General features: G+C 41.0%; 1 protein-coding gene across 2 annotated transcripts in view; it reads left to right on the top strand.

The window, feature by feature from the left end:
• Nucleotides 1-27,332, top strand: part of BRSK2 (BR serine/threonine kinase 2) — a gene marked incomplete at its 5' end in the record, with an annotated part of 464,582 nt that overhangs the window by 357,071 nt on the left and 80,179 nt on the right. For both annotated transcript variants that reach the window (XM_081315319.1, XM_081315318.1), the window contains 5 exons: nucleotides 5,444-5,590; nucleotides 18,901-18,932; nucleotides 20,492-20,656; nucleotides 22,798-22,895; nucleotides 25,688-25,838. In XM_081315319.1, coding sequence (XP_081171445.1) covers nucleotides 5,444-5,590; nucleotides 18,901-18,932; nucleotides 20,492-20,656; nucleotides 22,798-22,895; nucleotides 25,688-25,838 — 593 coding nt within the window. The remainder of the gene's footprint in view (nucleotides 1-5,443; nucleotides 5,591-18,900; nucleotides 18,933-20,491; nucleotides 20,657-22,797; nucleotides 22,896-25,687; nucleotides 25,839-27,332) is intronic.

Raw genomic sequence — 27,332 nt, 5'->3', positions numbered from 1 at the left:
CAAACACAAGTTAGGAGTTGGCTTTTGGTTTGTTCTGCTGTTGGGGGAAGGGGACCGGGCATTTTGCTGCTTGATGTCCCTGCTGTTTGCATCAGGAACACTTAATTGCCAGGTCTACAGGTGGCTTGGGTCTTTCAGCCATCACATTAGTTGGAGATTTTCATGGGGGTGATTGCCATTCAGGTTGTGCTGACCTTGGCTCGGGTTCAGGTAGGAGAGGCTTCTTATAGCAGGCGAGCTGAACATCTAATTTCACCGCTGCCTGGTACCATTCATGTTGGTCAGGCACAGCTTGGTAGATACATGCCAGAGAAAGGTAGTCATCTAACCCTTCTCTAAAAAGATGAATTATGCATTGTTCAGGCCATGTCTCTATCCGACCGGCTAGCTTTCGAAACTCCTGCATGTACTCCAGGGCAGGCCAGCCAGCTTCTTTTATTTTGTGGATTTGCTCTTCTGCTCTGAGGGTGATGGATGGGTCCTCAAATCTTTCCCTCAGCCCTAGGAGGAAAAGGAGGGAGTCCTCCAAGTCAGGGGCTTGCTCGTTATATAAATTGTTCAACCATTCAGATGCTTCTTCCTCTAAACTAGAAGCAATTACATCGACCATAGCACCTGGGTCCGGGTAGAGATGGGCCCACCTATTCAAATGAGAGCGTACATGGTTGAGGAAGAAAATCAGTTTCTCTGGGTCCCCATCGAAGGTTGCTCTGAGGGGTGGGCTCATCATTGGTTGCTGGGGCCCCCATTGCTGCTGGCCCCACCCTGGTTGTTGGTTAAATGGTTGCTGGGGCCCCCACTGCTGCTGGCCCCAGTGGTCCTGCTGTATGTTCAGGGGTTGCACGTTTGGGTCCTGCTGCTGCCACCCTTGCTGTTATCCTCCCACCAGCTTCTGCACCACCCCCAGCTGTTGAAAGGCTTCTATTAGCTGGGGCAAGCTCAGAGGTTGTTGGCCTTTCACTTGTGGGGGTTTCCCAACTTCCCATTGCTGCAGAGGACCCAGGCTTGGGTCCTCTGTCTCTATGGGTCTGGAAGGCTTGACAGGGGACTGCTGGGGCTGGAAGGCAGTCTGGTCTGCAGACAAGATTCTCCACTCACCTAAATTCTCAGATGGTCTGGTAGCTCTCCACCATTCTGCTTTTGGGGCCTCCGGCAGTCCAATCTCAAGGCATGTGCAGTCTCCACTGGAGTGATTCCAGCCTGACAACCAGCTGACCTCTGCTAATTGCAAATGGGAGTTCTGCAAAAATTCATCTTCCCACAGCATACTTTCGGTTAAATCCTGATCTACACTGTCGACAGCAGCCAAGTCTTCAGTTCTCGGCCAATTCTCTGTTTCCATGTTCTTTCAAGGCCATATACAACGGCAGGTTGTTTGAAAGAATGCAGATCCTGGCATGATGTCATGGTTCTGATAAATGAGAAATCAAACAAAATGCAAGCATTGTTTATCTAAAAAGTTTTAATCATAAAACGAAACATCGGCACTCATGGAGGGATGCCAGAATCTGAAATCTCCGCCCCCTTGCAAAATATATTAAATACAATTCTCCACCTTTCTATTTTTGTCATTAGTCACATTCTCCAATTAATTTAAAGAATTAGTTTCTCTTCTGTTAGACAACCCACCAAGTTCTTACCTTCTTAAAACATCCGGATAGCTTTCCTTCCCCCCAAGCGAAGCAATTAAAGTAACAGGCTGTCTCTTATTTTGTCAGTGCAAAAACATGTCAGTGTTTGCAGCATTGATACTTAGTATGTCAGAAGGACTCACTGGGGTGGAAAAAAAGTTTGTAATGACATCAAGGTAATAATCCGATGAGATTAGGACCTTTGAACCATTAAAAAGAAGATGCAACATTTTTTGGCTCACATCAAAACATGACGCTTGATCATGAGACTCAACAGAGATCTTTTGATACTATCAACCATGGTATTTTCCTGGGCCAACCATGGGGTTGGGAAATGAAAGCACCATCCCTTCTCAGTGGGCAGCTTCCATCTGTTATCAGGGAATACAGATTAACTTGGTGACCCCAGATATATGGAGTGCCATAGGGGTCAGTTGTCTCCCCCTTCTTTTTAACAGGTATAAGAAGCCACTGTGGGTGGGATCATCTGATAGTGTGGTGTACAATATCATCAATGGTTCATTACTAACCTGGGCTGTTTGGGAGAGGCTGGAAGATGTCAGGATTTGGATGGGAGAAACAGACTGAAACTAACCCCAGGTATTGTTGTTTGTTCATCTGGGCTCTCTGTTACTGCCAGGGTTGCTTCTTGACAGCCAGCAATTCTTGAGAAGGAGCAGGTTCATAATTTAGGGGTCCTTCTGAACTCGTGGTTCCTGTATGATCATCAAGTAGGAACCATGGTCAGAGGGACCTACGCCCAATTACGGCTACTGAATCAATTGTAGCTGTAACTGAGGGTAAGAGGACCTGGCTACAGTACCTCATGCTCTCATTACTATCTGGCTTAAATATTGCAGTGTGCTTTACATGCAGCTGCTCTTAAAGATTACTCAGAAACAACAACTGGTGTAGAACAGAACAGCTCATGGGCTTGCTGGAACTCATCACTGGGAGAATACAATGTCAATTCTGTAAGTCCTACACCGATTACTGATTAGGTTCTAGATAGAGTTGAAGGTGCTGTTTTGATCTATAAAGTCCTTTATGGCACTGGATACATATAGGGTCATCGGTTCAGCCAATATCAGCCCAACCCAGAACATCTAGGGAAGGGAATAGCTAGGGAGGTACTCCTTGCAATCATACATGTTCTGAGAGGCTCAGGGCACATGAAGTTAAAAACTACTGCTTTTCTGTGGCAATGCTGGCATTTTAATAGCTGCCTGACTGAGAGCCTCCAGAGAGCCCCCTTCCTTGATAGTTGTCAGTAAATTGGTAAAAAGTGAATTGTTTCAGAAGGCCTTGTGTTTCTCCAATGAAATAGGCTGGCACAGAATAAGAATCCATTGCATTAGTTGTAGCTTGACCAGAGGAACCTCATGTTGGAAAGTTCTTTTGGGGACTGAGCCATAAGACATATCAGGAAGCACACAAGATTGGGAGGCTTTCAACTGTGCTGTTCAGTTCCAAATGGGAAGAGCAGAATCTCTGTCTGCCTCATTGTAGAGAGGCAGGAAGCAAATGTTCAGAATCGGTTACATGAGCAATATGGGCAGCAGGAAATAGTACTATAAAAGACTCAGCCTGGCTTCTCCCTGGTTCGCTGGAATATAAGAAGGTGGGGAAGAAAAGCATATCCAGTCTTGCAAGATGTGGTTACTGCAGGTTGTCTTAATAAAGTATAGTCTTCCAGTAGAGCTGGTTTTCTGATCTGGTTTTACCCAGTGATGGGATTCAACCAGTTCCCACCAGTTCGGCAGAACCGGTAGCTAATGTTTTGTTGCCCAAGCCCAGAATGGACTTCCAGAAGCAGCATCCACACAGAGAACCAGTTGTTCACACATTTGAATCCCACCACTGGGTTTACCTCATAGGGCTGACACACATCTTGGAAGACGAACAGCGTCAATAAACGTGGACTCTTCTAAACAAGCTGTAAGACCTTCGATTGACTTGGGGGGGGGAAAAGGTGAAGATGAGACTGCAAGTTATTTACAGTACCCAATTTTATCTTACTCAAATCATCCAAATGAGACATAGCTTGCTTTTGGGTCTCTGCTGCCAGATTGAGAGCTGAAATGAATCAGGTGCTTTAATGAAACTGTGTTTGAATTAACAGATAGCAGTCATTTTAGCTCTTCCAATTCTCTGAAAATTTTAATTTATTCGTCACCTAGCAGTCATTTAAATAAGCCTTTTTAGCTAGTTTTCTTTGTGGGCAGTGTTAATCAGATATTCCAGTAAAGGCTTACAAGTGCAGTCTTTATTGTCGCTACTCAATATTTCGTGATCATATACAGGGCTGAGAGAAAGATTGGTTACCTCAGTATTAGAAAAAGGATTTTGTTTTGGTCCTGTAATTCAGTTTAGCTATCAGTGACCTAAGCTTAGTATCATTTAAAAAAAAAACTGTGGTAAAGATGAAAAGCATTAAAGGAGATGGTTGGTTAAACTTTAATAAAATTCTGCCTGTCTCTTGCAAGCCACGGATGCGGAGAAAGCTCTTACTCTTGCCCTAGTCCAGGCTTAGGCAACCTTGGCTCTTTTATGACTCGTGGACTTCAACTCCCAGAATTCTTGAGCCAGCCATCAATACAGAATTTTGAATTAGATTTTGACACCAAAAACAAGACTGCAACATTGTGTCGATTTATGTTTTTTCTACATATCATATAATTTCAATCAGACAAATTAGTAAAATAAGACCTGTTAACAATTATCCAAAAGCAAGAACAAATAAACATAAAAATGCAAGCACTCATAATCTAATCCAAGGAACTATAACATTAGCATTGAATAGTTTTGTTTTTCCTCACAGAATATTAAAATAGAAATAAGAACTGATTAAACATCTTATTTGGAAATTACGGTTATGTAGATGAATTAATAGGGCAATGTTCCAGTCAAATTCTTCTGTGTTTTACTTTCCTAAACCCATAGAAAGCTTTGCAACCATTCATGTTTGCACTTTCTCCACTATATGAACTTTTTGCTATGTAAGGAACATGCATATATTGTGCCAGATTGATTGCCCTGATCCCATAGGATGGTCATTTTTCTCTTGGGGAACCATCATTTTGTTTCCCAAGAGCCTACGATCCGAGTGTCACAATTTACCATATGTCTGTCTCACTGATTCCCCCACCCTCAATTGGAAGTAACAGAACATGAATAAATAATTTTTAAATTAGTATAGCAAGAAGGGTAATGTGAACTATCTGATTTATATATTTTTATTTCTTTGGCTAATATCTGGAATCCATTCATTTTATGAATTCCTTCATTTTACTCATGCATGACTTGTGTTCATTTTAACAGAGTCCACTCAAATCAATCATTTCACTTCTATGAAACTTTGGAGCTCTGATTGACAGCTTTGGACATCCTTTTTCTTCATTACTTATAGGCAATCTCTTATTCATGTAACCAAGTTTTAAAATTACTTTGTCTATTTCATTTGCTCTATACCCAGAGTAGCTTTCCTCCTTTGTTTAATGTAAATTTACGCAATAACATGCTACAATAAATATCCATTGTTAAAAAGTTTGCCTAGGAGAATCAAGACAAGGGGATGACCGCTAACTACTCCATTGAACTTAAAACAACAACAACAACAACAACAACAACAAAAACCCAATGGATAATTTGCATGAAAACCATTCTGCTATGTTATTTCTCACTGTCAAATTATTCCCTGTTCCAATCTTGGTTTGTGAAACAGTCTTCCGCTACTAGACTTTTACCTTCTTCATTAAGTAATTGATTTTGCTCAGTCATATTATTTCCCTTCTTTTCTCATGCTGCTCCAGGGTGCTCTGCCATTCGATGATGATAACTTGAGGCAGCTGCTGGAGAAAGTGAAACGTGGCGTGTTCCATATGCCACATTTCATCCCCCCAGATTGTCAGAATCTCTTACGAGGGATGATTGAAGTGGATGCCTCGAAACGGTTGACAGTAAGGACACAAGTCATTACTACCTCATGCTTTTTGCTTTCAAAGCCATCCAATAACTCAACAAGTCTTCTGAAATGGGGTCCTGGCAGTTATTTTAGATTATAACTGTCAAGATCTCCAGTGATCAGGGAAGATGGTTATTGTGCATCAAAACATCTAGAAGGACACCGACTCATATATATGTATTATTTAATGCAAAGTGTTTTGCAATAACATAAATGTTAATACTGAGTCAGAATTTCAGTACCTCAGATAAATGTGTTTTCGTTTTAGGTTATTTAAATGAGATTTTTCAAAGTTTTTAGTTCTTATGGACATGGAAACAAAACTTGGAATGTGCATGTAATCCTAGTTTAAATTCTAGGAGCCAAAAGATATCTCATAAAATTATCACTGGGGAGTAGAATTGATTCACACCCTGCATCTTTGAAGTTTGAGGTGCTGCCTTGAAAAATCTCAGTTGCAAAAACTCGGTTCCTAGGTTATGGAAAGTAATACAAATAACTAATTACTGCATATACCAGAATGAACATTGTATACCTTGAAATCCTTACACTTGCAGTATTGTCCTAACACAGAGAATGTTGTGACATCTATTTTTAGCCAATTAGATACCAAAATTAAGGACTTGGATCTTGGAATAAATTTGGGATCCCCAAAAGATAGCCAGGGCCCTTGGGAATACAGACTGTTAGTCTTTCAAATATATCATTGGTGGGGCTTTCCTATTTCTTCCAATCTTACTAAGGGCTAGAAAAAGAAGAGGTTGTAGTGTAAGAGACATTTTGAAAGGTTAACGAAGCCAAGACCTTAAGGCAGACCATGTCATTCCTCAAACAAGAAGCAAAGGAAATAGTAATTCTCACTTAAAGTAACTTCAAGCCCATTACATCGTGTGGTGAAAAAATAGAAAATTGATTCCATTGTAAGTAGATTTGCTGCTTTTGCTGCAAATTCTTTCATAAAGGCTTCATTTGCTTTTGTTTTATTTTTAATTGGCTTATCTACTGTACAATAAGTCTTTCTTATCAGAAGGTGTGTCTCCTCAAATGCTTCTCAGGCCTTGCTTCCAAGCTAGCACTACTGACCTCAAATGGAGAACTTACTTCAAAATCAAAGCACCATAGTAGAAAATAGCTGTAACTTCTCTTCCTGCAGATAATTCTTACCAGTCTAGGTAACTTCATCATGTACTGCTGTTACCTAGCTTGATAATAAAACATCTTCAGGAAGTGAAGCTGGAACCCAACAATCAGAGCTCCAGAAAACTTTTACAAGTCCCCCCCAATGTTTAAAATTAAATTATATTCCATACATTCAATCATTTTAATTCTGTATCTCTAGAATAACTTTCTTATTCTATAGAAGGCCGTTTTTAATCCAATGAAGTTTTGTTGCTATCATTTCTTCCTCTTCTATGAAATTATGCGAGGTAGATTTGCAATGTTTTTTGTTCACATTATGCTAATATGGTGACTATACGTTGAAAAATGCAAAGATACTAAATATATATTTAATCAAGAATATTATTTGCAAATACTTGTTTAATTCCTAGAATCTGTTCATGTGGGAGTATGAAAGAAAACTATGTAAAATTAAACTCTTACCAGATCTTCACTCTGATGAGATGTTTATAAATAACAATTTGGGTCAGGTCTTGTTCTTAAATAGAATAGTAACTTAAAGAATGCTTTTCCTGCCTTCTATTACACAGCTGGCACAGACAAAATTTGGATTCCTACACACTGCACATAATTGCTATTTTTAGTTGCTTTCATTATCACAACAGGTTGCATGCAATAGATGGATGGCAGATGCTAGATTGATCATCTTTACTTGAAGCTTCTGAAGTACAATTTGTCTTTTAATTTCCACCAAAATAGAGGTACTGAATATAAGTACTTGGATTCAAAGAGCAGTGTGAAAACTGTCCTTTATATTAATTTGCTTGAACTCACAGTCATTAATTTATACAATGTAGTGCAGACAATCATTGCCCTAACTTTTTAATTTGATTTTGGGGCATTAGAAAGACTTCCAGAACAGATCTCAATTCAGCTAGAAATGAACATTTCCATTAGTCCATCTATAAAGGGAGCCTTAAAATAGAGTTTGAGCCCAAATAAGACCATTATCCACATAACATGCTGGTGTTCTCAAATTCCAAGACTGTGAAATAGGTGCCAAAAGTTAGAGAAAGAGAAGCAAGTTTTATACTGGAACTAACGTACAATCTATGACTAGATTCTTAGATTTTATACTAGATGACTTTCTTTCTTCTGCATATGCAATAAAAGCAAGTCTCCAAGTCTTGACCTCATCGTCAGAGATTCACCTTGGGCATGCCAATAAATAGTCAAAGATGATCAGGGGACTGGAGGCTAAAACATATAAAGAACAGTTGCTGGAATTGGTTATGTCTAGTTTAATGAAGAGAAGGACTAGGGGTGACATGAAAGCAGTGTTCAAATATCTCAGGGGTTGCCACAAAGAAGAGGGAGTCAAGTTATTCTCCAAAGCACCTGAAGGCAGGACAAGAAGCAACGGGTGGAAAATAATCAAGGAGAGAAGCAACCTAGAACTAAGGAGAAATTTCTTGACTGTTAGAACAATTAATCAGTGGAACAACTTGCCTCCAGAAGATGTGAATGCTCCAACACTGGAGGTTTTTAAGAAGAGATTGGACAACCATTTGTCTGAAATGGTATAGGGTTTCCTGCCTGAGCAGAGGGTTAGACTAGATGACCTCCAAGGTCCCTTCCAACTATCCTTTCCTATCCTATCCTATCCCAGTTCCTCTCTCCTGAAATACAACGAGGTAGTCATGAGCTATTACTGGCATGCCCAAGCTGAATTTCTGACAATGCCCAATTGCAACCTATGTGCCAAAAGAAACGTGGTTTTCATTTTTATTTTCATGTTAGCTGTAAATTGATCCAATATGTAACAACTGAAATAGTGTTCATGCTCAGTGTTATAACCTACTTTGTCTGATGTCAATGACATTATAATGGATTTTTAGCTATTGTATCCGGTAAGTAGTTATTTCTTCTTAAAATAGGATCCAGCTGGTCAGAAGCCATTAATACGTAAATCTACATCATAAGGAAGTGATCATTTTAATGGCCAAGGTTGCCATCCAACATTTTTATTTAGAAACCATACATGTATTATTTTTAGTTCTGTGGCTAATTTTTAGTTCTGTGTCAGTTTTGCAATTTGTAAATTGTACTCATTTAGGTCTTTTCTTTTTGGTACATGATAGGAACATGTAAAAGATAATGTGAAACTGTCACTCAAGGAGATAGGGACAGCTGTTCAAATAAAAGCATAAACACATTATCACACAGAAAAAAAATCCTTCCAAAATAAAATCTATTTAGCATCAGTGAAAAAGAGAATTCCAAAAGCTGAATGTAATTACTGAGAACATTCAACATAAAGTTATTTACTTACTAGATTTATAAGGACATCCACTACAATACAAACAATGTGTATCTTCAAAGCACAGTCTTACTCCTTTTCAAATTAATACTGATATTTTCACAATGACTGTGTGAAAATGTCTGACTATAGTATGTTTTTCACATACTATATGGCAAACACTCTAAATTGGACTATGTGATACACAGAAAGGAGACTTTTAGCACTTACAATAAAATGGCAACCATTCCCTTACTTGTCACTTTAAAGTAAGTAAAAAGCAACAAAATGTTGATCACTGAATCTTTTAGAACCAGAAGAGGAAGAAGCTGTAAATATCTTGTGATGTCATAATAAAATTGTATTTCAGACATAACAGGAATCCAAATAGAGGTTGATTTTATATAATATATTTCAAATTCCTAATCTGAAAATCAGAAAATGATTTCACAATGAAATAAAGGTGCCAGGAATATATTTTAAGGGTATTTTAAAGATATTTTCCTATAATAAAATTATTTAATTTACCGTATATACTTGAGTATAAGCCGACTCGAATATAAGCCGAGACCCCTAATTTTACCCCCCAAAAGTGGGAAAAGTTGGTGACTCGAGTATAAGCCGAGGCTGGGAAATGCAGCAGCTCACCTTATGCTCCTCTCCAGAGATCTTCCCTCAGCAGCGGCCGGCAAAGTAGCTCGCACGCGAAACAAGCCCGGCAGAGGAGCCGGAGCGGCGAGCAGAGGCGCCCGGCCCAGATCCTGCAAGGCCCGGCCGAGACACGCCCCCAGCAGTGGAGCTGCTCTGGCTCCTCTGCCGAGCTTGTTTTGCATGTGAGCTACTTTGCCTGACGCTGAGAAGACCCGCTTGGGCACTCGGGTTGGTGTCAGTCTCCGCAGGCCCTTCTCGTTTCCAGGAACGTCAAGCGCGCTTGGCTCCCCACCCCCACGGCAGGGCAGGGCAGGGCAGAGACTTGCTCGCCCTTCTGACGGCCCTGAAGAGAAACGAAGGGCTTGCAAACTCCCCGCGAGAAGCTGGGCGAAGCGCGCGGCTGGGCGAGTGTGTGCCTGCGCGCGTATTTACGAAAGAAACGCTCCGAGAGTTCTTTCTCCGCCCCCTTGGGGGGAACTCTAGCGACTGCTGTAGCCGCGCTTCTCTTCTCGGCTCCGAAAATAGGGATTTCTACTCTCTCTCTCTCTCTCTCTCTTCCCTCCCCACCCCGCATTCTCCTGCCTCTTCGATTGCGACAATAAAAGGGCGAAGGGTGCGCTGGTTTCTTCCTCCTTCCTCCCCCCCTCCCCTCCCCTCCCCGATTGTCAGGTGAGGCAGCTGGAGGTCTGGCCGGGAGATTGTAGCCGTTTTGAAACGCCGCGTCTTGAAACGCCCGATCAGCTGATTTTCGGGTGGAAGAGCCGCGGCTTGAATCTGTTTGCATCTGCCTGAATTAGACCGAAACGGCCTGAATTTGACCAGAGTTGCTTTGTAATGGCTGGAGGAACTGCAGAGGAGGTCTTGCCGGGAGATTGTGGCCGTTTTGAAACGCCGCGGCTTGAAATGCCCGATCAGCTGATTTTCGGGGCGGAAAGAGCCACGGCTTGAATCTGCTTGTATTTGTTTGAACTTAACCAGAAACGGCTCGTAATGGCTGGAGGAACTGCGGAGGGAGTGAATGCTCCAGCCTGGAATATTTGGAAAGGCTGGGGGAACCGGATGAACTGCAGCTTAAGCGACTGTTGCCGGAGGAGCCATGGCTTGAAACGCCCCAGTTTTGGGGCAGCGTTTGCTTGTTCCGGGTAGAAAAAACGCTGTCGACCCCGGCATCTTTTGCAGGGAGGGGTGAGGTGGGGTGGGGTGGGGTGGAGGAAGCAGTTTGCGAAGCAGCCGAAATGGGGGTGTCAAGCCCTACGGGGACCAGGGGAGCACTTCCAACAATGCCCGCGCAGCACCGAAGGCCCATTGGCGCCCGCACCCCCCAACTGTTCGGCGGGCGAACGCCAGACCCGCTGCCGCACTTACAGCTGATCGGCGGCCGGAGGAGATTGCGAGCGGCTGCGGAGGTTCCGCGCCAGCACAAACAGCTAATCGGCGGCTGAAGGAGACTGCGAGCGGCTGCAGAGGTTCCGCGGCCACATCAACAGCTGATCGGCGGCCGGAGGAGATTGTGGACGGGCGCAGAGGGTCCGCGTCAGCACAGACAGCTGATCGGCGGCTGAAGGAGACTGCGAGCGGCTGCGGAGGTTCCGCGCCGGCACAAACAGCTAAGGGGCAGCCGGGGACGTCTACCGGTGGTCACGCAGCGCGATCAACTGAGCGGCAGCTAGAAACAGCCGCCGACGGTCGCACGGGCCTCACGGGACTTTTCGGGTCCGATGGCGGCTTGGAGAGTGTGGGTGGCTGCTTCGCAGACCTGGCGGTTGTAGCGGCATGCAAGGTCTGCGAAGCAGCCACCCACACTCTCCAAGCCGCCATCGGACCCGAAAAGTCCCGTGAGGCCCGTGAGACCGTCGGCGGCTGTTTCTAGCTGCCGCTCAGTTGATCGCGCTGCGTGACCACTGGTAGACGTCCCCGGCTGCCCCTTAGCTGTTTGTGCCGGCGCGGAACCTCCGCAGCCGCTCGCAGTCTCCTTCAGCCGCCGATCAGCTGTCTGTGCTGACGCGGACCCTCTGCGCCCGTCCACAATCTCCTCCGGCCGCCGATCAGCTGTAAGTGCGGCAGCGGGTCTGGCGTTCGCCCGCCGAACAGTTGGGGGGTGCGGGTGCCAATGGGCCTTCGGTGCTGCACGGGCATTGTTGGAAGTGCTCCCCTGGTCCCCGTAGGGCTTGACACCCCCATTTCGGCTGCTTCGCAAACTGCTTCCTCCACCCCACCCCACCCCACCTCACCCCTCCCAGCAAAAGATGCCGGGGTCGACAGCGTTTTTTCTACCCGGAACAAGCAAACACGCAGGCAACCCTGCACTATTCAGCTCAGTGAAGTCACGCTTGAAACGGCTTGAAATGCCCGATCAGCTGATTTTCGGGGCGGAAAGCATGCGGTGTTGTTGTGTTTTTTTTTCCTCCCCCCGAAAGTGAACGGCAGCTTTCCGTACTAGTGTATTTGTACTGCCGCGAGTGACAACTGACAAAGCTTGCCGGTGTGATCTTGATTTTGGAACTGATGAAGTCTGTTAACTAATTGATTGGCACTCCGGTCGCTCATCGCCGTGAAACTAGACCTTGTTTTTGGGGGGTTTTTTTTGTACTTTGGGCTGATCAAATGGAATAAATGGAATAAATAAAAACACTGGCATGTCAAGACACCAGCACAAAGACCAAGGTACAAGCAGCTCTCCTTCAGTCATTATTGAAACATTTGATCAGCCCAACTTCTTCTTCTTCTTATTATTATTATTAAATCTGTTTTTTAACCAAGCGTGACTTCACTGAGCTGAATAGTGCAGGGTTGCCTGCGTGTTTGCTTGTTCCGGGTAGAAAAAACGCTGTCGACCCCGGCATCTTTTGCGGGGAGGGGTGAGGTGGGGTGGGGTGGGGTGGAGGAAGCAGTTTGCGAAGCAGCCGAAATGGGGGTATATAGAGGATGGGAGGTTCCCACCGAGAGAGCCAGCAGAGTTGTTGTCGAAGCGCGTCACACGCCTTTCCAACCACCAGAGAAGGGAGGAATAAGAAAGAAACACACACACACACACACACCAGGAAATCGAGGAAGCTTGCGTAAGATCTGAAGGAGACACGATCGTGGGAAAGGCCGTGCCGTGGAAAAAAAAGAAAGGGTGGACTTGGGCTCGGCTGGTTTCGCAACGGGAAATGGGAAATCCCCGCAAAAGATGCCGGGGTCGACAGCGTTTTTTCTACCCGGAACAAGCAAACGCTGCCCCAAAACTGGGGCGTTTCAAGCCATGGCTCCTCCGGCAACAGTCACTTAAGCTGCAGTTCATCCGGTTCCCCCAGCCTTTCCAAATATTCCAGGCTGGAGCATTCACTCCCTCCGCAGTTCCTCCAGCCATTACGAGCCGTTTCTGGTTAAGTTCAAACAAATACAAGCAGATTCAAGCCGTGGCTCTTTCCGCCCCGAAAATCAGCTGATCGGGCGTTTCAAGCCGCGGCGTTTCAAAACAGCCACAATCTCCCGGCAAGACCTCCTCTGCAGTTCCTCCAGCCATTACAAAGCAACTCTGGTCAAATTCAGGCCGTTTCGGTCTAATTCAGGCAGATGCAAACAGATTCAAGCCGCGGCTCTTCCACCCGAAAATCAGCTGATCGGGCGTTTCAAGACGCGGCGTTTCAAAACGGCTACAATCTCCCGGCCAGACCTCCAGCTGCCTCACCTGACAATTGGGGAGGGGAGGGGAGGGGGGGAGGAAGGAGGAAGAAACCAGCGCACCCTTCGCCCTTTTATTGTCGCAATCGAAGAGGCAGGAGAATGCGGGGTGGGGAGGGAAGAGAGAGAGAGAGAGAGAGAGTAGAAATCCCTATTTTCGGAGCCGAGAAGAGAAGCGCGGCTACAGCAGTCGCTAGAGTTCCCCCCAAGGGGGCGGAGAAAGAACTCTCGGAGCGTTTCTTTCGTAAATACGCGCGCAGGCACACACTCGCCCAGCCGCGCGCTTCGCCCAGCTTCTCGCGGGGAGTTTGCAAGCCCTTCGTTTCTCTTCAGGGCCGTCAGAAGGGCGAGCAAGTCTCTGCCCTGCCCTGCCCTGCCGTGGGGGTGGGGAGCCAAGCGCGCTTGACGTTCCTGGAAACGAGAAGGGCCTGCGGAGACTGACATCAACCCGAGTGCCCAAGCGGGTCTTCTCAGCGTCAGGCAAAGTAGCTCACATGCAAAAGAAGCTCGGCAGAGGAGCCGGAGCAGCTCCGCTGCTGGGGGCGTGTCTCGGCCGGGCCTTGCAGGATCTGGGCCGGGCGCCTCTGCTCGCCGCTCCGGCTCCTCTGCCGGGCTTGTTTCGCATGTGATTCCGGGCCAGGTGCTGCTGAGGGCGAGCAGAGGCGCCCGGGCCGGATCCTGCAAGGCCCCGGCCGAGACGCGACCCCAGCAGCGTCAGGCAAAGTAGCTCACATGCAAAACAAGCCCGGCAGAGGAGCCGGAGCAGCTCTGCTGCTGGGGGCGTGTCTCGGCCGGGCCTTGCAGGATCTGGGCCGGGTGCCTCTGCTCGCCGCTCCGGCTCCTCTGCCGGGCTTGTTTCGCATGTGATTCCGGGCCAGGTGCTGCTGAGGGCGAGCAGAGGCGCCCGGGCCGGATCCTGCAAGGCCCCGGCCGAGACGCGACCCCAGCAGCGTCAGGCAAAGTAGCTCACATGCAAAACAAGCCCGGCAGAGGAGCCGGAGCAGCTCTGCTGCTGGGGGCGTGTCTCGGCCGGGCCTTGCAGGATCTGGGCCGGGCGCCTCTGCTCGCCTCTCCGGCTCCTCTGCCGGGCTTGTTTCGCATGTGATTCCGGGCCAGGTGCTGCTGAGGGCGAGCAGAGGCGCCTGGGCGACCCCAGCAGCGTCAGGCAAAGTAGCTCGGCCGCGCGCAAGTCCTCGGTAAGTTCTTTTTTTTTTGTTGACTGGAGTATAAGCCGAAGTGGATTTTTTCAGCCCAAAAAGTGGGCTGAAAAATTCGGCTTATACTCAAGTATATACGGTAAATAGTAAAATAATTTATAACAAGTATCTCTCATGAATATCCTTGCAAGTTTTCAAAAAAGGGGAAAACATATTATATCCTTAGAACATTAACAGAGGATCTTTTGCAGATCCTATAAAGCATTTATTAATTCTCTTTTTATATGACAGGACCCAAAAAGTGGGCAAACTGACACAAAAGAATAGTTTCTCACTTTTTTCTTTATTTATAAAATCTGTTTATCACATCAGTCCTCACAGACCTTTAGGCAGTTGTAAGAGTGGGTTCAAAAAATACCTTTTCAGGTAGGCCATTTAGAGTATTATCAAAACTAAACCAATTAAGCTTGAGAGGAATAAACATTACCCCAACAGGCTCGCACTTGTTTGGAGTTAAACTAAATCAATAAATTGACTAAATAAATTTAAACAAATTAAATATCATTCTACATCACCCAAATAATTTACCTAAGGATGAACTGTTCCTTCTAGTATTTGTGATCAAGATATAAACCTAGAGATGCCTCATCAAAATGGGACTCTTTTAGGTACTTCATAGATATATCAGTTTTCACATCCCACTTTGGACTTACAGGGAACGCTAAAAATATGTCCCAAGACATCCCTTCTTATGTGCAGCTGCGACCCAGAATTGATATAATTGACTGAGAAATGAGATGTTTCAATCAATCAATATGTGCAAACTCAGATAAAAATTGATCTGTCCTATTTATAAATTTTCATAATTAGGGCATGCCCAACTATCAAGTTGCTCCATTGCAAGTAAAGGGCACCAATTGTTTCTGGAGGACAAGAAGGGACAGCATAGTCCTCTACTTGCCCCCAATCCACACTTTGTATTTTCCTGTTCCAAGTTGAAAGCAGCATTTTCCCATTAGTGCTAGTTCAAGCTTTGCCGCCTACTTCGTTTGCTGTGCTTCCTTTCTTCTAAGCAAACTCATAGATTTTGACTATTATCAATCTCCTTCACCAGAGTTTCCCATCTTTTCCTCAGTAAGATCTACTGTAGCTTCTGTTACAAGTTTTTTACAATATCGTAGGGATCATAAAGCTTTCTGTGCAAAACATCCCCAAATCAGAACTTATAGTATAGCTATAGTATAGTATGGTATGGTGTACGGTAGTATGGTATGGAATGGTATGGTATGGTATGGTATGGTATGGTATGGTATGGTATGGTATGGCATGGCATGGCATGGCATGGCATGGCATGGCATAGTATAGATACGTGTATATGCTTGTTTGACTATGTATGCATATATATGTTTTGAGTATATAATTTTTCTTTCTCTGAATTACTCACTTTGTCATTTGATTTTCAAAACGTGATTGTTGCTATAATTATTATTATTTCAAAAGTGTACAATTACATCATTTTTCCAACCATAAAAGGTCATTTGGGCTATTTGAGAGGGGATAAGAAACTCTTCCATCTCAAATACCTGGAAAAATGATGAAATAGTACATTGGTTGACATTTGAAAAAGAACAGTAAAATGAGTAGCTCATGGAAAGGAAAATGGTAATTTAAAAAGTACATCTTGGCAGATTTAAAACTTGTAAAGTTCTGCACTGCAGGGAAATGTTGTAACTACTATGCTACTAGGAAAGAACTGTAATGTAAGTGGCAACAAACTATATTGAGCTAAAAGTGGGGAAATACAGAAAAAAAATGAAGCTGATTGTTGTGCCTGAATATATCCATATTTTAATATTTTAACTTTGTATATCTAAATTTAATGTATGTTATGTGTATGCATATATATGCAGGTACTTTTGAAAGTATTTATGTCCAGTAAGACTTAGACACAGAAAGAAAAGCAATTAACAGTTGTTTTCCTGACATGGAAAGTTGGAAAGGTACAACAACAGTGAAGTCTGCAATAGCCAGGAGTCTGGACTGAACATCTGGCAAACCTGCACTGTAACATCCTAACCTGGCCAGAATTTTCTTAAAACAGCTTAAATATTTAACTTTAATTTTCCATTAAATATTTGAGCTGGCATCAGCACAGCATAGGTACAGCTTAAGGAAGTGAACCAGATATGTCTTAAGTTTGAGCCAAGGAGAGTCAAGTTTATAAAGAATCACCAAAAGCCTAAAGTTTCTCATTATTTTTAAAGGAGGCCTCCAGACTTCCTTACCTACTCGACTGCTTTTTGATTAGATTTTTTTTTCATACATTGAACAAGCAGTCTCATTTTTTTTAAAAAAAAGAATAGTTCAGGATTTTTCATAGTGATTATTTTAGAGTACAGATTAAACTATTGATTCTGTTGTACCTTTCTGAGCCTCTCGGCCACAATCTCAAAGCAGTCTTCATCTGTTGTTTTTTGTTCTATTCCCTCACATTTTCATGCAGATTATTTTGACTTGCCAGTTCTCATTAGCTGGAAATGAGGTGGAAAATAATGAGAGCAAAACAGCTGTCATAGTTCTTGCAGGCCAATTTATTAGGTCTCTGATCTCATACACTCAGTTAATAGGATTTAAACATTGTTCCAATTGTCTGTCTATCCCTAAGTCATATCTACTACCGAGCCATCTGCACGACACATACTGACTCATACTATTTTATAAACTCACCCTGTCATATGGGGTCTATTGACTATTCAGCAGAGAGTTTGTTTCCCTTATTAAAATTACAACCATGATGATTTTCTCTGATAAATCAGAACAAATGCTATGTACAAACCTATTTAAGAATAGTGGAAAGTTTGCCTGTATAACCATAGGGTGTAGACATCTTTGGAGAGATCTCACGCATGCTTGAACTTTGCTGCCCTACCTAGCTAGTGGAAGCCATAAAAAATAAGATTGGTTGAGTGAAGATAGGGGTTAAACTGCCTTCTAAAAGGCAGCCAATTTTTTTTTCATCTTGTAAAGTAGTAGTAATCATGGGAACTCCAATACTCTACTCTTGAAAGAGGTCCTGGAGAATTTAGAGGCATCTCAGCCCCATGTTCTCCAGATGATGTAGATTATCTGTTCCAATCTAATTTCAGGTACTGTTATGGGAGAGATATTATTTTGGTCAGTTTGGTGAATGATCAATTCTGAATAAACAGATGGATTTTATTGCTTTGATTTCTTTCAAGCATTTATGTGGTTTTCAGTACTAACCATAGTGTTTACGATCACCTGGCTGAGATGGCATTTTAAGGCTTGTTCTATGATCTATAGCCTATGTTCTATGGTAGCTATGGCCTTTCTTGGAATTAGAGGCTACCAGTACAGGTTGTCCTCGACCTAGGACCATAATTGAGTCCAAACTTTCTGTTGCTAAGTGAAACATTTGTTAAGTGAATTTTGCCTCATTTTACAACCTTGCTTGCCACAGTTGTTAAGTGAATTGCTGCAGTTGTTAAGTTAGTAACACAGTTGTTAAGTGAATCTAGCTTCCCCACTGACTTTGCCTGTCAGAAGGTTACAAAAGGTGATCACATGACCCCGGGACAATCCTCATAAATATGAGTCAGTTGCCAAGTGTCTGAATTTTGATCATGTGACTGTGGGTATGCTCCAACAGTTTTAAGTGGGAGAAATGGTCCTAAGTTACTTTTTTTCCCCAGTATCATTATAACTTTGAACAGTCACTAAATGAACCGTTGTAAGTCAGGGACTACCTGTACAATTCTATGCATATCAAATGAGAAGTAAACCTATTAAGCTTGCTTTCTCAAGTGCTGAAAAGCTGGAAAAATTATCCAAAGAAACACATATGAAGAAACGGTTGTTTCATGAACCAATTTATTTTGGAATGTTATTTCCACAAATTTTGATTGAGTCACTGTTATCCTCTGATCTTGCGGGATCTTTTTTTTATCAAGGGGGAAGGGTGGAAGATGTCATCCCCTGGCAGTCTGAATAATTTGCAATAGATTTTTATATTTGCAACTCTCAATTGCCTCATAATAGCAACGTCTCCCTCAAACTCCATTTTTCTTTCTATGGATTACTAGGAGGAGAAAACTTTATTTGAAAGGACTTGTGAGGATTTTTATTTATTTGCTGGGCATATATTCAGAGATAATCTGGTTACTTAATTTGTAGCTTGCCCCAATTTGCCTAAGCCAATGGTAAATCTCAGGAAACTGTAAAGAATATATTGAGTTCTGAATGACACTGCTACATTCCTGTCGTATGAATGTACATGTACTGGTAATTTTGAGAAAGAGATACAGTTTTGTATTTTAACAAAAATATTAAATAGAGTAATAGCATTTGTTGTTATTTTGTTATAGTCATTCCATTTTTTCTGTTGACTTTTAGCTAGAACACATTCAGAAGCATATATGGTATATGTAAGTAACTTTTGATTAATATTTTGAATATGATCTTAAAGTAATTTCTTGAAATTATGCCTTGGGTACAGAAGATCTAGTTTCCTCTTTTTTCTAAAAATGAAGACCATGATTATATCTTAACATTTAATAATAGTACTTCTGTTTCATTATGTACCGGTATATTATTTTAATAGTAGTGACATCATTCAGGGAATAGAACTGTTCAAATCATTGCTCTATCTGATTACCTCTAGATATGTTCACTCTCTCTTAATTTTCCTGAAAAGCTTGTGTTAGAACCAGTATTGCTCAAAGAATAATACACCATTATTTCATCCTATAATATAAATATCTGTCTGTAAACAATTTAGATCAATTTGTTTGTGGGATTCTGTCAACATAAGATATGGCAACCAATAGAAAGTATCTAAAACAGATTTGTTGTCTTAGAAAGGTTCTTAATTTTAAAGAAAGTAATAAAGTATTTGATATATGATTTGCACTAAGATACTGATTCAATATATCTGATTTAAGCTTCTAAGAAATAAATTAGTGGCAGCAAATTTATTATTAAGAGAGTATGCAGTATTTTGAATGGAGACTTTGGAAGTAATACTTAATCAGTAACTAGAATTGTGCATTGGAGATCTATAGATCAGAATTTCCTTAGGTATTCAAACGAGTCACCATATCTTTATGGAGAATTTTAATTTCAAATTAGCCTCCATATGTATTTGCTACCTACAGTCAATACCTGCTTTTTTCATTTTCTCTCTCTTGTTTGTGATCATCTGGTGATCATCATAAAGAGGGGGAAAATAGTGGGTGTTGTAGTGCTTCTAATAAAAAAATAAATCACAGGAGCTGTTTGGAAATTTAAAACTTCCAACTTTGAAATAGTTCCTGTGCACTTGCTATCAGTATGAAAACTATTCTTTCTTTTGTTTTTTATAGTAATCTCCTGACACTGCAATGGCTAGATGACCATGCAGCATTACCAAAACATGATGGTAATGGAAAATAATGCAAAGAATCTCTTCTGAATACCAATTGGGATTTTTAAAATCTCTCTGAAAGGGGGGGGGAGGACACCTTGTCTTTTCCAAAGGAACAAAACAGCCTCTTCTCCTCCATTTGATTCTGCACTTCTGTTAATTGCAACAGCCAGGCTATTTAATTTCCCAATTGTGAATTCCCAACTGCCGTTCTGATATATTTTACATAGAAGTCACTATTTAAAATCCTAGATCTCAAAGGCATTAAATACTTAATCAGAATTTGAATCTAAATCTCGGTTGAAGTTAACAGGCAAACTGCTTGAGTTCCCTCTTCAGGAGAATATTTTCCTTTTGTGTGCTAGTGTAAATACTTTTTCTTTTCTTATTTATCTCTCTCTCTCTCTCCATCCACCTATCTATCTATCTATCATCTATCTATCTATCTATCTATCTATCTATCTATCTATCTATCTATCTATCATCTATCTATCTATCTATCTCACCTCACCTCACCTCACCTCACCTCACCTCATCTCATCTCATCTCATCTCATCTCATCTCATCTCATCTCATCTAAAGAGGAGGTAAGAATGAGCCAGAACCAGAACAACCAATTCCACGAAAGGTCCAGATTCGTTCTCTCCCTTCCTTGGAAGATATCGATCCTGATGTTCTAGATAGCATGCACTCATTAGGTTGCTTCCGTGACAGAAACAAACTTTTACAGGATCTGCTATCAGAAGAGTAAGTACTCTGTCTTTATGTATCATTGCTTGAATGTATAAGAAGTGTCACATGTGTATTAAAGGAAATGAAACAATTTAGGCAACATGTTAAAGCGGGGAAGCAGCATTTTTTAGCCAGGTGGCATCAGAATCCTCCCACATATAGAACCATTAAAGGGGAAATGGATACATAAGAACATAAAAAAATGAAGTGAACCATCTATTTACCAAATATTCTGTTTCATATAGTGGCTGCTGTGCTTTCAGAAAGCTGACAAACTGACATACATTTTTTGTCAGATTACAGGTCGAACTTGCACATTCTACTTCTTTTCTAATACATTGGACTATAACTGATCATCCTTACCTAACATGTCCATGCTGGCTGAGGACATAGGATTCTGTAATCTGAAATGTCTGATGGGCATTAGATTGGGGAACATTATCTTTATTCACAGTTTTCTTCAAGAATGCTGCAATTACTTTGAATTTAAGTCAGTCCCTCAAAATGGTTATAAATAGATGCATACACACAACTCTCAAACCTTTTCTGCTTCAGTTATTATAATCTAGTATGACTTCCAATGTTAAAAATAAATTACTTGGAAAAATTTAGTGTTCTTTCCTGCTAACTGTATTTGTGAGCAATTTCAAATATATAAAACATTTCCATAGCATTACCTAGTTACAAACCTTTTAACAATCCAGTATATCAGACATGTCAAACACAAGGCCCGGGGGCCGGATGCAGCCCGCAAAGTGGTTTCATGTGGCCCGCGAAGCCATCCTGTAAACAGTGAGGGAACGGCCCCCACTGCCTTGGCCCTGGCCCAGAGACCCTCCTTCTGCCAGAGACCCTCAGATCTGTCCCACTCCTGCCCAGGCCCCCATAGGTACCCTTGATGCCAACGATGTAGAGCTGGCCATGCCCACCCAGTAGGCCATACGCACTCTAGCCATGCCTACCCAGTAGGCCACGCCCACCCTGGCCAGACACACCCGGCCCCCTGAGGGCAACCACAATGCTGATGCGGCCCTCAATGAAATTGAGTTTGACACCCCTGCAGTATATCTAGTTAGCATTATGATTCCCTATTTTTCTCAAACAGAGAATTGAAATTCAAAAAAGAATTCATAGCAGAGGAATGACTCAGATTGGAAGGTCATTCATTTGTAGCTTAGACCATTGTTTTTCAACCTTGGCAACTTTTAAGATGTGTGTATTTCAACTCTCAGAATTCCCAGCATTCTGGCTGGGAAATTTTGGAAACAAAGTCCACACAGCCTGAAGTTGCCAAGATGGGGAAACACTGGCTTACAGTAGACACTCAGCACCATATAACATCAGTATCATGGATCAATTTTTACACCAAGCTTCAAGCTGCAATATAGATGATGCAATAGTGTTTACAAATGTTCTTCAGTGTAAAAAAAACAAAACACTGCGTGTACACAAGTTTGAATTTCTGATATTAACACAGTAGGGTAATGTAGTATATTATTTCGCAATTATATACTATAGTAGGAATTCAGCTATAGCAGTCCCCGATCAACGCAAGAGCTATCATCAAATACTGAGAGCAGTACTTATTGTTGGACCTCCAAGTTCAGTGAATTCCACAGTTTGAATGAAACTGCATGGAAAGCTCCATTCTACTCTCTGTCCTCTGTACTTCACTAAGGTGCCAGGCATTGAACATGATTTTTCATAATGACCTGAGAGACCCATGTGGAAGTAGAGTATATTTTATGTCTATTATGCATCAACTGATGTCTGAAATGAGATGATGCATATTAGACACAATGGAGATTCTGAAACAGAATCCAGGAAGGACTACATAATATGCTCCTTCCATATATTTCAGTTAGCTCTTAACACTCTTCTGTAGGCAGCGCCTTTTTAAGAAAATAACAGTGTTACACAAGAAGATCAGGGCATGTAAATAACATCTGCATCAGATCTTCATTTCATTTATTTAATAAACTAATTTTTTTAGCCACCCATCTCACAAGCAGCGAATCTGGGCTGCATACACAGAGCTAAAAACAGTAATTTATACTATCTTAGTATTTAAGATATCCGGAATGGAGTGCATTTTATGCAGAAATTTCCATGTTTTACTACAGTATGATGTTGTTATAATGTTATATTTTTTCTAGGGAAAATCAAGAGAAAATGATTTATTTTCTACTCCTTGATCGGAAAGAAAGATATCCCAGTCACGAAGATGAGGATCTTCCTCCTAGAAATGAAATAGGTATATATATATATATTAAAACCCTATCTTCTCTACGTCCCTCTCTTTGGGCTGCCCTTACTGAGGGTACAGTCACATCGCCATTCATTTTTATTGACAAATTTGTAAAATTCCAGCTGATGAAAATGTTTATTGCACTTTCAGAAAATCCAGTGTATGAACAATAGCTGCCATAATTAGAAGAGCTTCTAAATGTACTTTAGTAGATAACTATTTTTTTTAATCCATTTATATCCCGCCCTTCTCCAAAGACTCAGGGTGGCTTACAAGCTTAGCAGTAGCCTATTCTATTAATTCTGCTTAATCATTTTGTACTTACCTAGAATTTCCCTAAACACTGAAATAAAAACCTGTTTAAAAGGGAAGTTCATGTTCACATGGAAATGCACTTAGAGCTTTGGACTGAACACACATACAGACAGAGAAACACTTGGTGGAAATTATGAAAGTATCTTTTCTGATTGATCCACCTAGCTTCTTAACCTGAATTGTTTTGTACAATTATAATTTTATGTAACTTCGTCTTTTGCCATAAGGGAGCAGAAGATCAGCTTGTAACTAATGTTTCAGTTGATTGAGTTTTCTTTTCAATGCAGGTATACCTGTGTTTTTAAAGGTAGCATTGTCTCCAGCTTCTTCAATCCCGATGATACATCATGCTCCCTATTCATACATAAATGCAAACAATAATCTACATTTCCTTATATGAGAAAGAAAAATATACTCCTTAAATGGATTAATTTTATATTCAAGCTGAATATATCTGGATGATGTATCATCTGATTTTAGAATTCATATACGTTATTATTCAAGTGAAGCAGAGTGAATGAATGCAGCTCTTTGCTCATTTGTCTTTAGAAATGCAGTGCAAGATTTTGTGTGTGTGTGTGTGTGTGTGTGTGAGAGAGAGAGAGAGAGAGAGAGAGAGAGAGAGAGAGAGAGAGAGAGAGAGAGAGAGAGAGAGAGATTGAGAGAGATTATTATCCATTAAATATCACTTCAGACAAACAATTGTTTGGAGATATTGCTTCCTTCAAAGAGGCATATAAGTGTTCGCTTTTCTAGATGGCCATCAGCACATAAAGGAAAAATAGCAGATTACAGGTAGTATTGGGACCGGCAATGTTGTTGCTAAGCCATGCAGTCGTAAAGCATGAAGTTGTGTGACTGCTCCAACAATAGCAGTTGTGGCAATCCCGGTTGCTGGCCTTAGACAGATGCAGCTGTAGCATCCCCATTGTCATCATTTGCAAATTCTTGCCGGCTTCCTCATTGACTTTGCTTGTTGAAAATCAGCAGCGAAGATTGCAAATGGTGATCATGTGTGACCATGGCGCATTGCTATACCTGTAGGTGCAATTAGAAGGACGCGTCATAAGAACGCCATCATAAAATTTGAATGGTTGCTGAACAAATGGTCATTCAGTGAAAGCTGTCTGTAATAGATGCAAGATTCAGAATCCTAGAAATCTATATTATATTATTCTCATTCATTTAGGCTCTCTTCTTGTTTTTTATTGTCTGTAATTTTTTGTACATCTGCCTCTTATGATGAAGTTTTGACCGAGTTCCTATAATGGGATCATAATGTCACAGATTTGCAAAGCCTGCAGATATCTACTTTTTAAGATTTAATATATAAAAATATACAAAGAAAATATACAAAGAAAAGTAGAAATAAAAAATTAGGGAAAGGAAAAAGAGAGGGGGAGAGGAAAAAAATGAGATTCAAGGGGAAAAAGAAAGAAAAGGTGTTGACGTACGACTCTTTTTTAGCACAGTACAGGATAAAAACACTCCTGCCTCAACTTTTTGCTTTTACATATTAGTATATAACTAGCCATTTCTATAATGACAAATATATCTAATCAATAAAACCAAAGTCAAAATTTCATATATTTTTTAGCACAAGCACAAAATCCAGAAGTAATATCCAATGAAAAAAGTACTTAAATATATTCTCCTTTTTGAATAAAATAATCAATTTAACCTTTCCTGCTTTATCTTCCTTACTGTGGAAATAATGTATATTTCTGTTTGCACCTAATAATCTTTGTAAACTATCACCAGTTTTATTAACAAGGTTCACTATATTTTGTTCGGATTCTTTGATCTTACAGGGAAAAACACTTCTTTTTCTTTTTTTCCACCCTTTTTTAAATGCTAAACTTTTCTTTAAACCCCCTTTTTTAAAATCAAAACTTTCTAATACATTTTTTCTTTAACTTAAAGTACAGGTTTGAACTTCAGTATTAAATTTAGATATCTACTTATTATTACTATTTGCAGTTTTCTGGGATAAAGCATCAAATGCCTATTCTTTTTAAAAGTTTTAGTGCATGATCAGCAACAATAATACATTGTAAGGGAAATGTAAGCATAAAATATAAAAATGTAGCATTACAAACAAGAAAACTAGAATGTAAAGATAAAATTTGTAGAGAAAAAACCCTAAAGTTCTTGGTTGGACCTATGATTTCCCTGAATAAAATGCCTATCTCTTTCCATTATCTAAGCACTGTTTTTAGGTGTTTATGTGTGCTATGATTGTAAGCTACTTTTAAAAAGTGCTTTAGATATATCATGGAATGGCAGGAGTAAAAAGGACCATGTATGAGATGCAGAGATGTGGAAAGAATTTAAATGGTTTTGGTTTCCATCAAGGTCTTCATCCCCTCTGTTGAGTTTAGAAAATAAATTGAGAGGACACTGAGAAACAAGCTTTTGCCATTCCAAGACCTTTGAGCCATTTCATAACCATGCTAAGTTGACTGCATTATCTCTCCATAAAGATCCTCCCAGAAAACGTGTGGACTCTCCAATGCTGAACAGACATGGCAAGCGGAGACCGGAGAGGAAATCCATGGAGGTTCTAAGTGTGACAGATGGAGGGTCCCCGGTTCCTGCACGGAGGGCAATTGAAATGGCACAGCATGGACAGAGGTAGGTGGTCCCAATAACCAAACAACAAGAAGATTGTGCATGCCATTGACCTGAAGTCTGAGAAACCACAGGAGCTGGTATAGTGGCTCAGTTATTTTTATCAGCATCAGTCTAGGTTTTTTTGCAAGAAAGATAAATTAATCACAAGAAGCTTCTTTGCTTGTTATTGTGTCTTCTTTCTTAATCTTTTGTTTCTAACAAGCATTCAAACCAATGCTAGGGAGAAATTTACAATAGAAACCATGCAAAGATGAGGTAAACACAAACACAATGGAAATGCTATATGTTCATAATCCTAGTCCAATGCAGGGTTAGGGTTAGCATTTTTTACTCGCTAATGAACTATGCTAGCCACACTGTTGTATTGAAAATCAAATGTCAAAAAAAATGTTCCTAAAGCCATACTTTCAGATATTTTATGGTCATCTTTGTTGTGGTTTTACCAGGATCACATTGCAGAAATAAAAAGAAATCTCGTATGGATATGTTACATAGATATGTTTTAAGAGACTCTACTTTTAAACATTTCAAGCCTCCATCTTTTGGTTCTTTGAAGCATGAATTCATGGTCTCAAATATTACCTTTATACAGGAAGAATGTTATTTTCTAGAAACTTAGTTCGACCACTAAGCAGAAAGCATGATTGCTTTTACAATTCCCAGAAACTCTCTAGTATGCAGAGTTTACCTAGTTGGGTTCCTTGCTAAATATTGTTATTTTAATTCTAATGTACAACAAAAGGATATCAAAAAGGAAAATATACAGTTTTCTTGTAGAAAATGTCACGATGCATGTAAACCACTTCTTCCATAATATGTTAAGCTAAAATGCTGAGCTATTGTTCAGTTGCAACACCACTGACAGCTTGTCTTAGTAGATCATCCTGGGCAATGGAAGATTCCAGGATTAGCATGCAAGGTTTCAGAATTTAAATACCACCAATTTGTAGTTTTTACATTACCATTCTCTGCATCTGAAACAGGTAATTAAGATAGATCAAGATAGGAGTAACTGACCAAAAAGGGAAATCTAAGCTGGGAAGAGTATTTTTTGCCAAATTGTAAGATTATCTTACATTTATCATGATATATTGGGTTGCTTGTATGGTACAGTGACTTTAACATTTTCATTTGTTAAGTATCACATTAAAAAGTTGCATATCTTACTAACCTGAACTATATTTAACATTTTTTTTCTTTATATATAGTTAATTTTAGTGCTGAAAAACATTGTAGCTGAAATTGGTGGACTGACTCTCCATTAGTGGGATCTTGTATGAAGTAATGTTTTCTGAAACACTACATAAAATGACATCACAGTAAAATACAGTCCAGTTTTATGATGAGATAACAAGGGCTATGATGCATGTGTGCAAAATATGTAGGCAAAACAGAAAATATAAAAAAGGAATTCATAATCTCATGATGCTGTTGCACAGTAGCCTGTGCCTCTGTGCATTCCTTATGCCACTTCATCCTCAAGTAACAAGCACA

Source organism: Vipera berus (assembly GCF_964194415.1).
Source record: "Vipera berus genome assembly, chromosome: 1".
NCBI lineage: Eukaryota > Metazoa > Chordata > Lepidosauria > Squamata > Viperidae > Vipera > Vipera berus.
The sequence above is the reverse complement of the archived record's forward strand: the minus strand, read 5'-3'. Positions and strand labels throughout refer to the sequence as shown.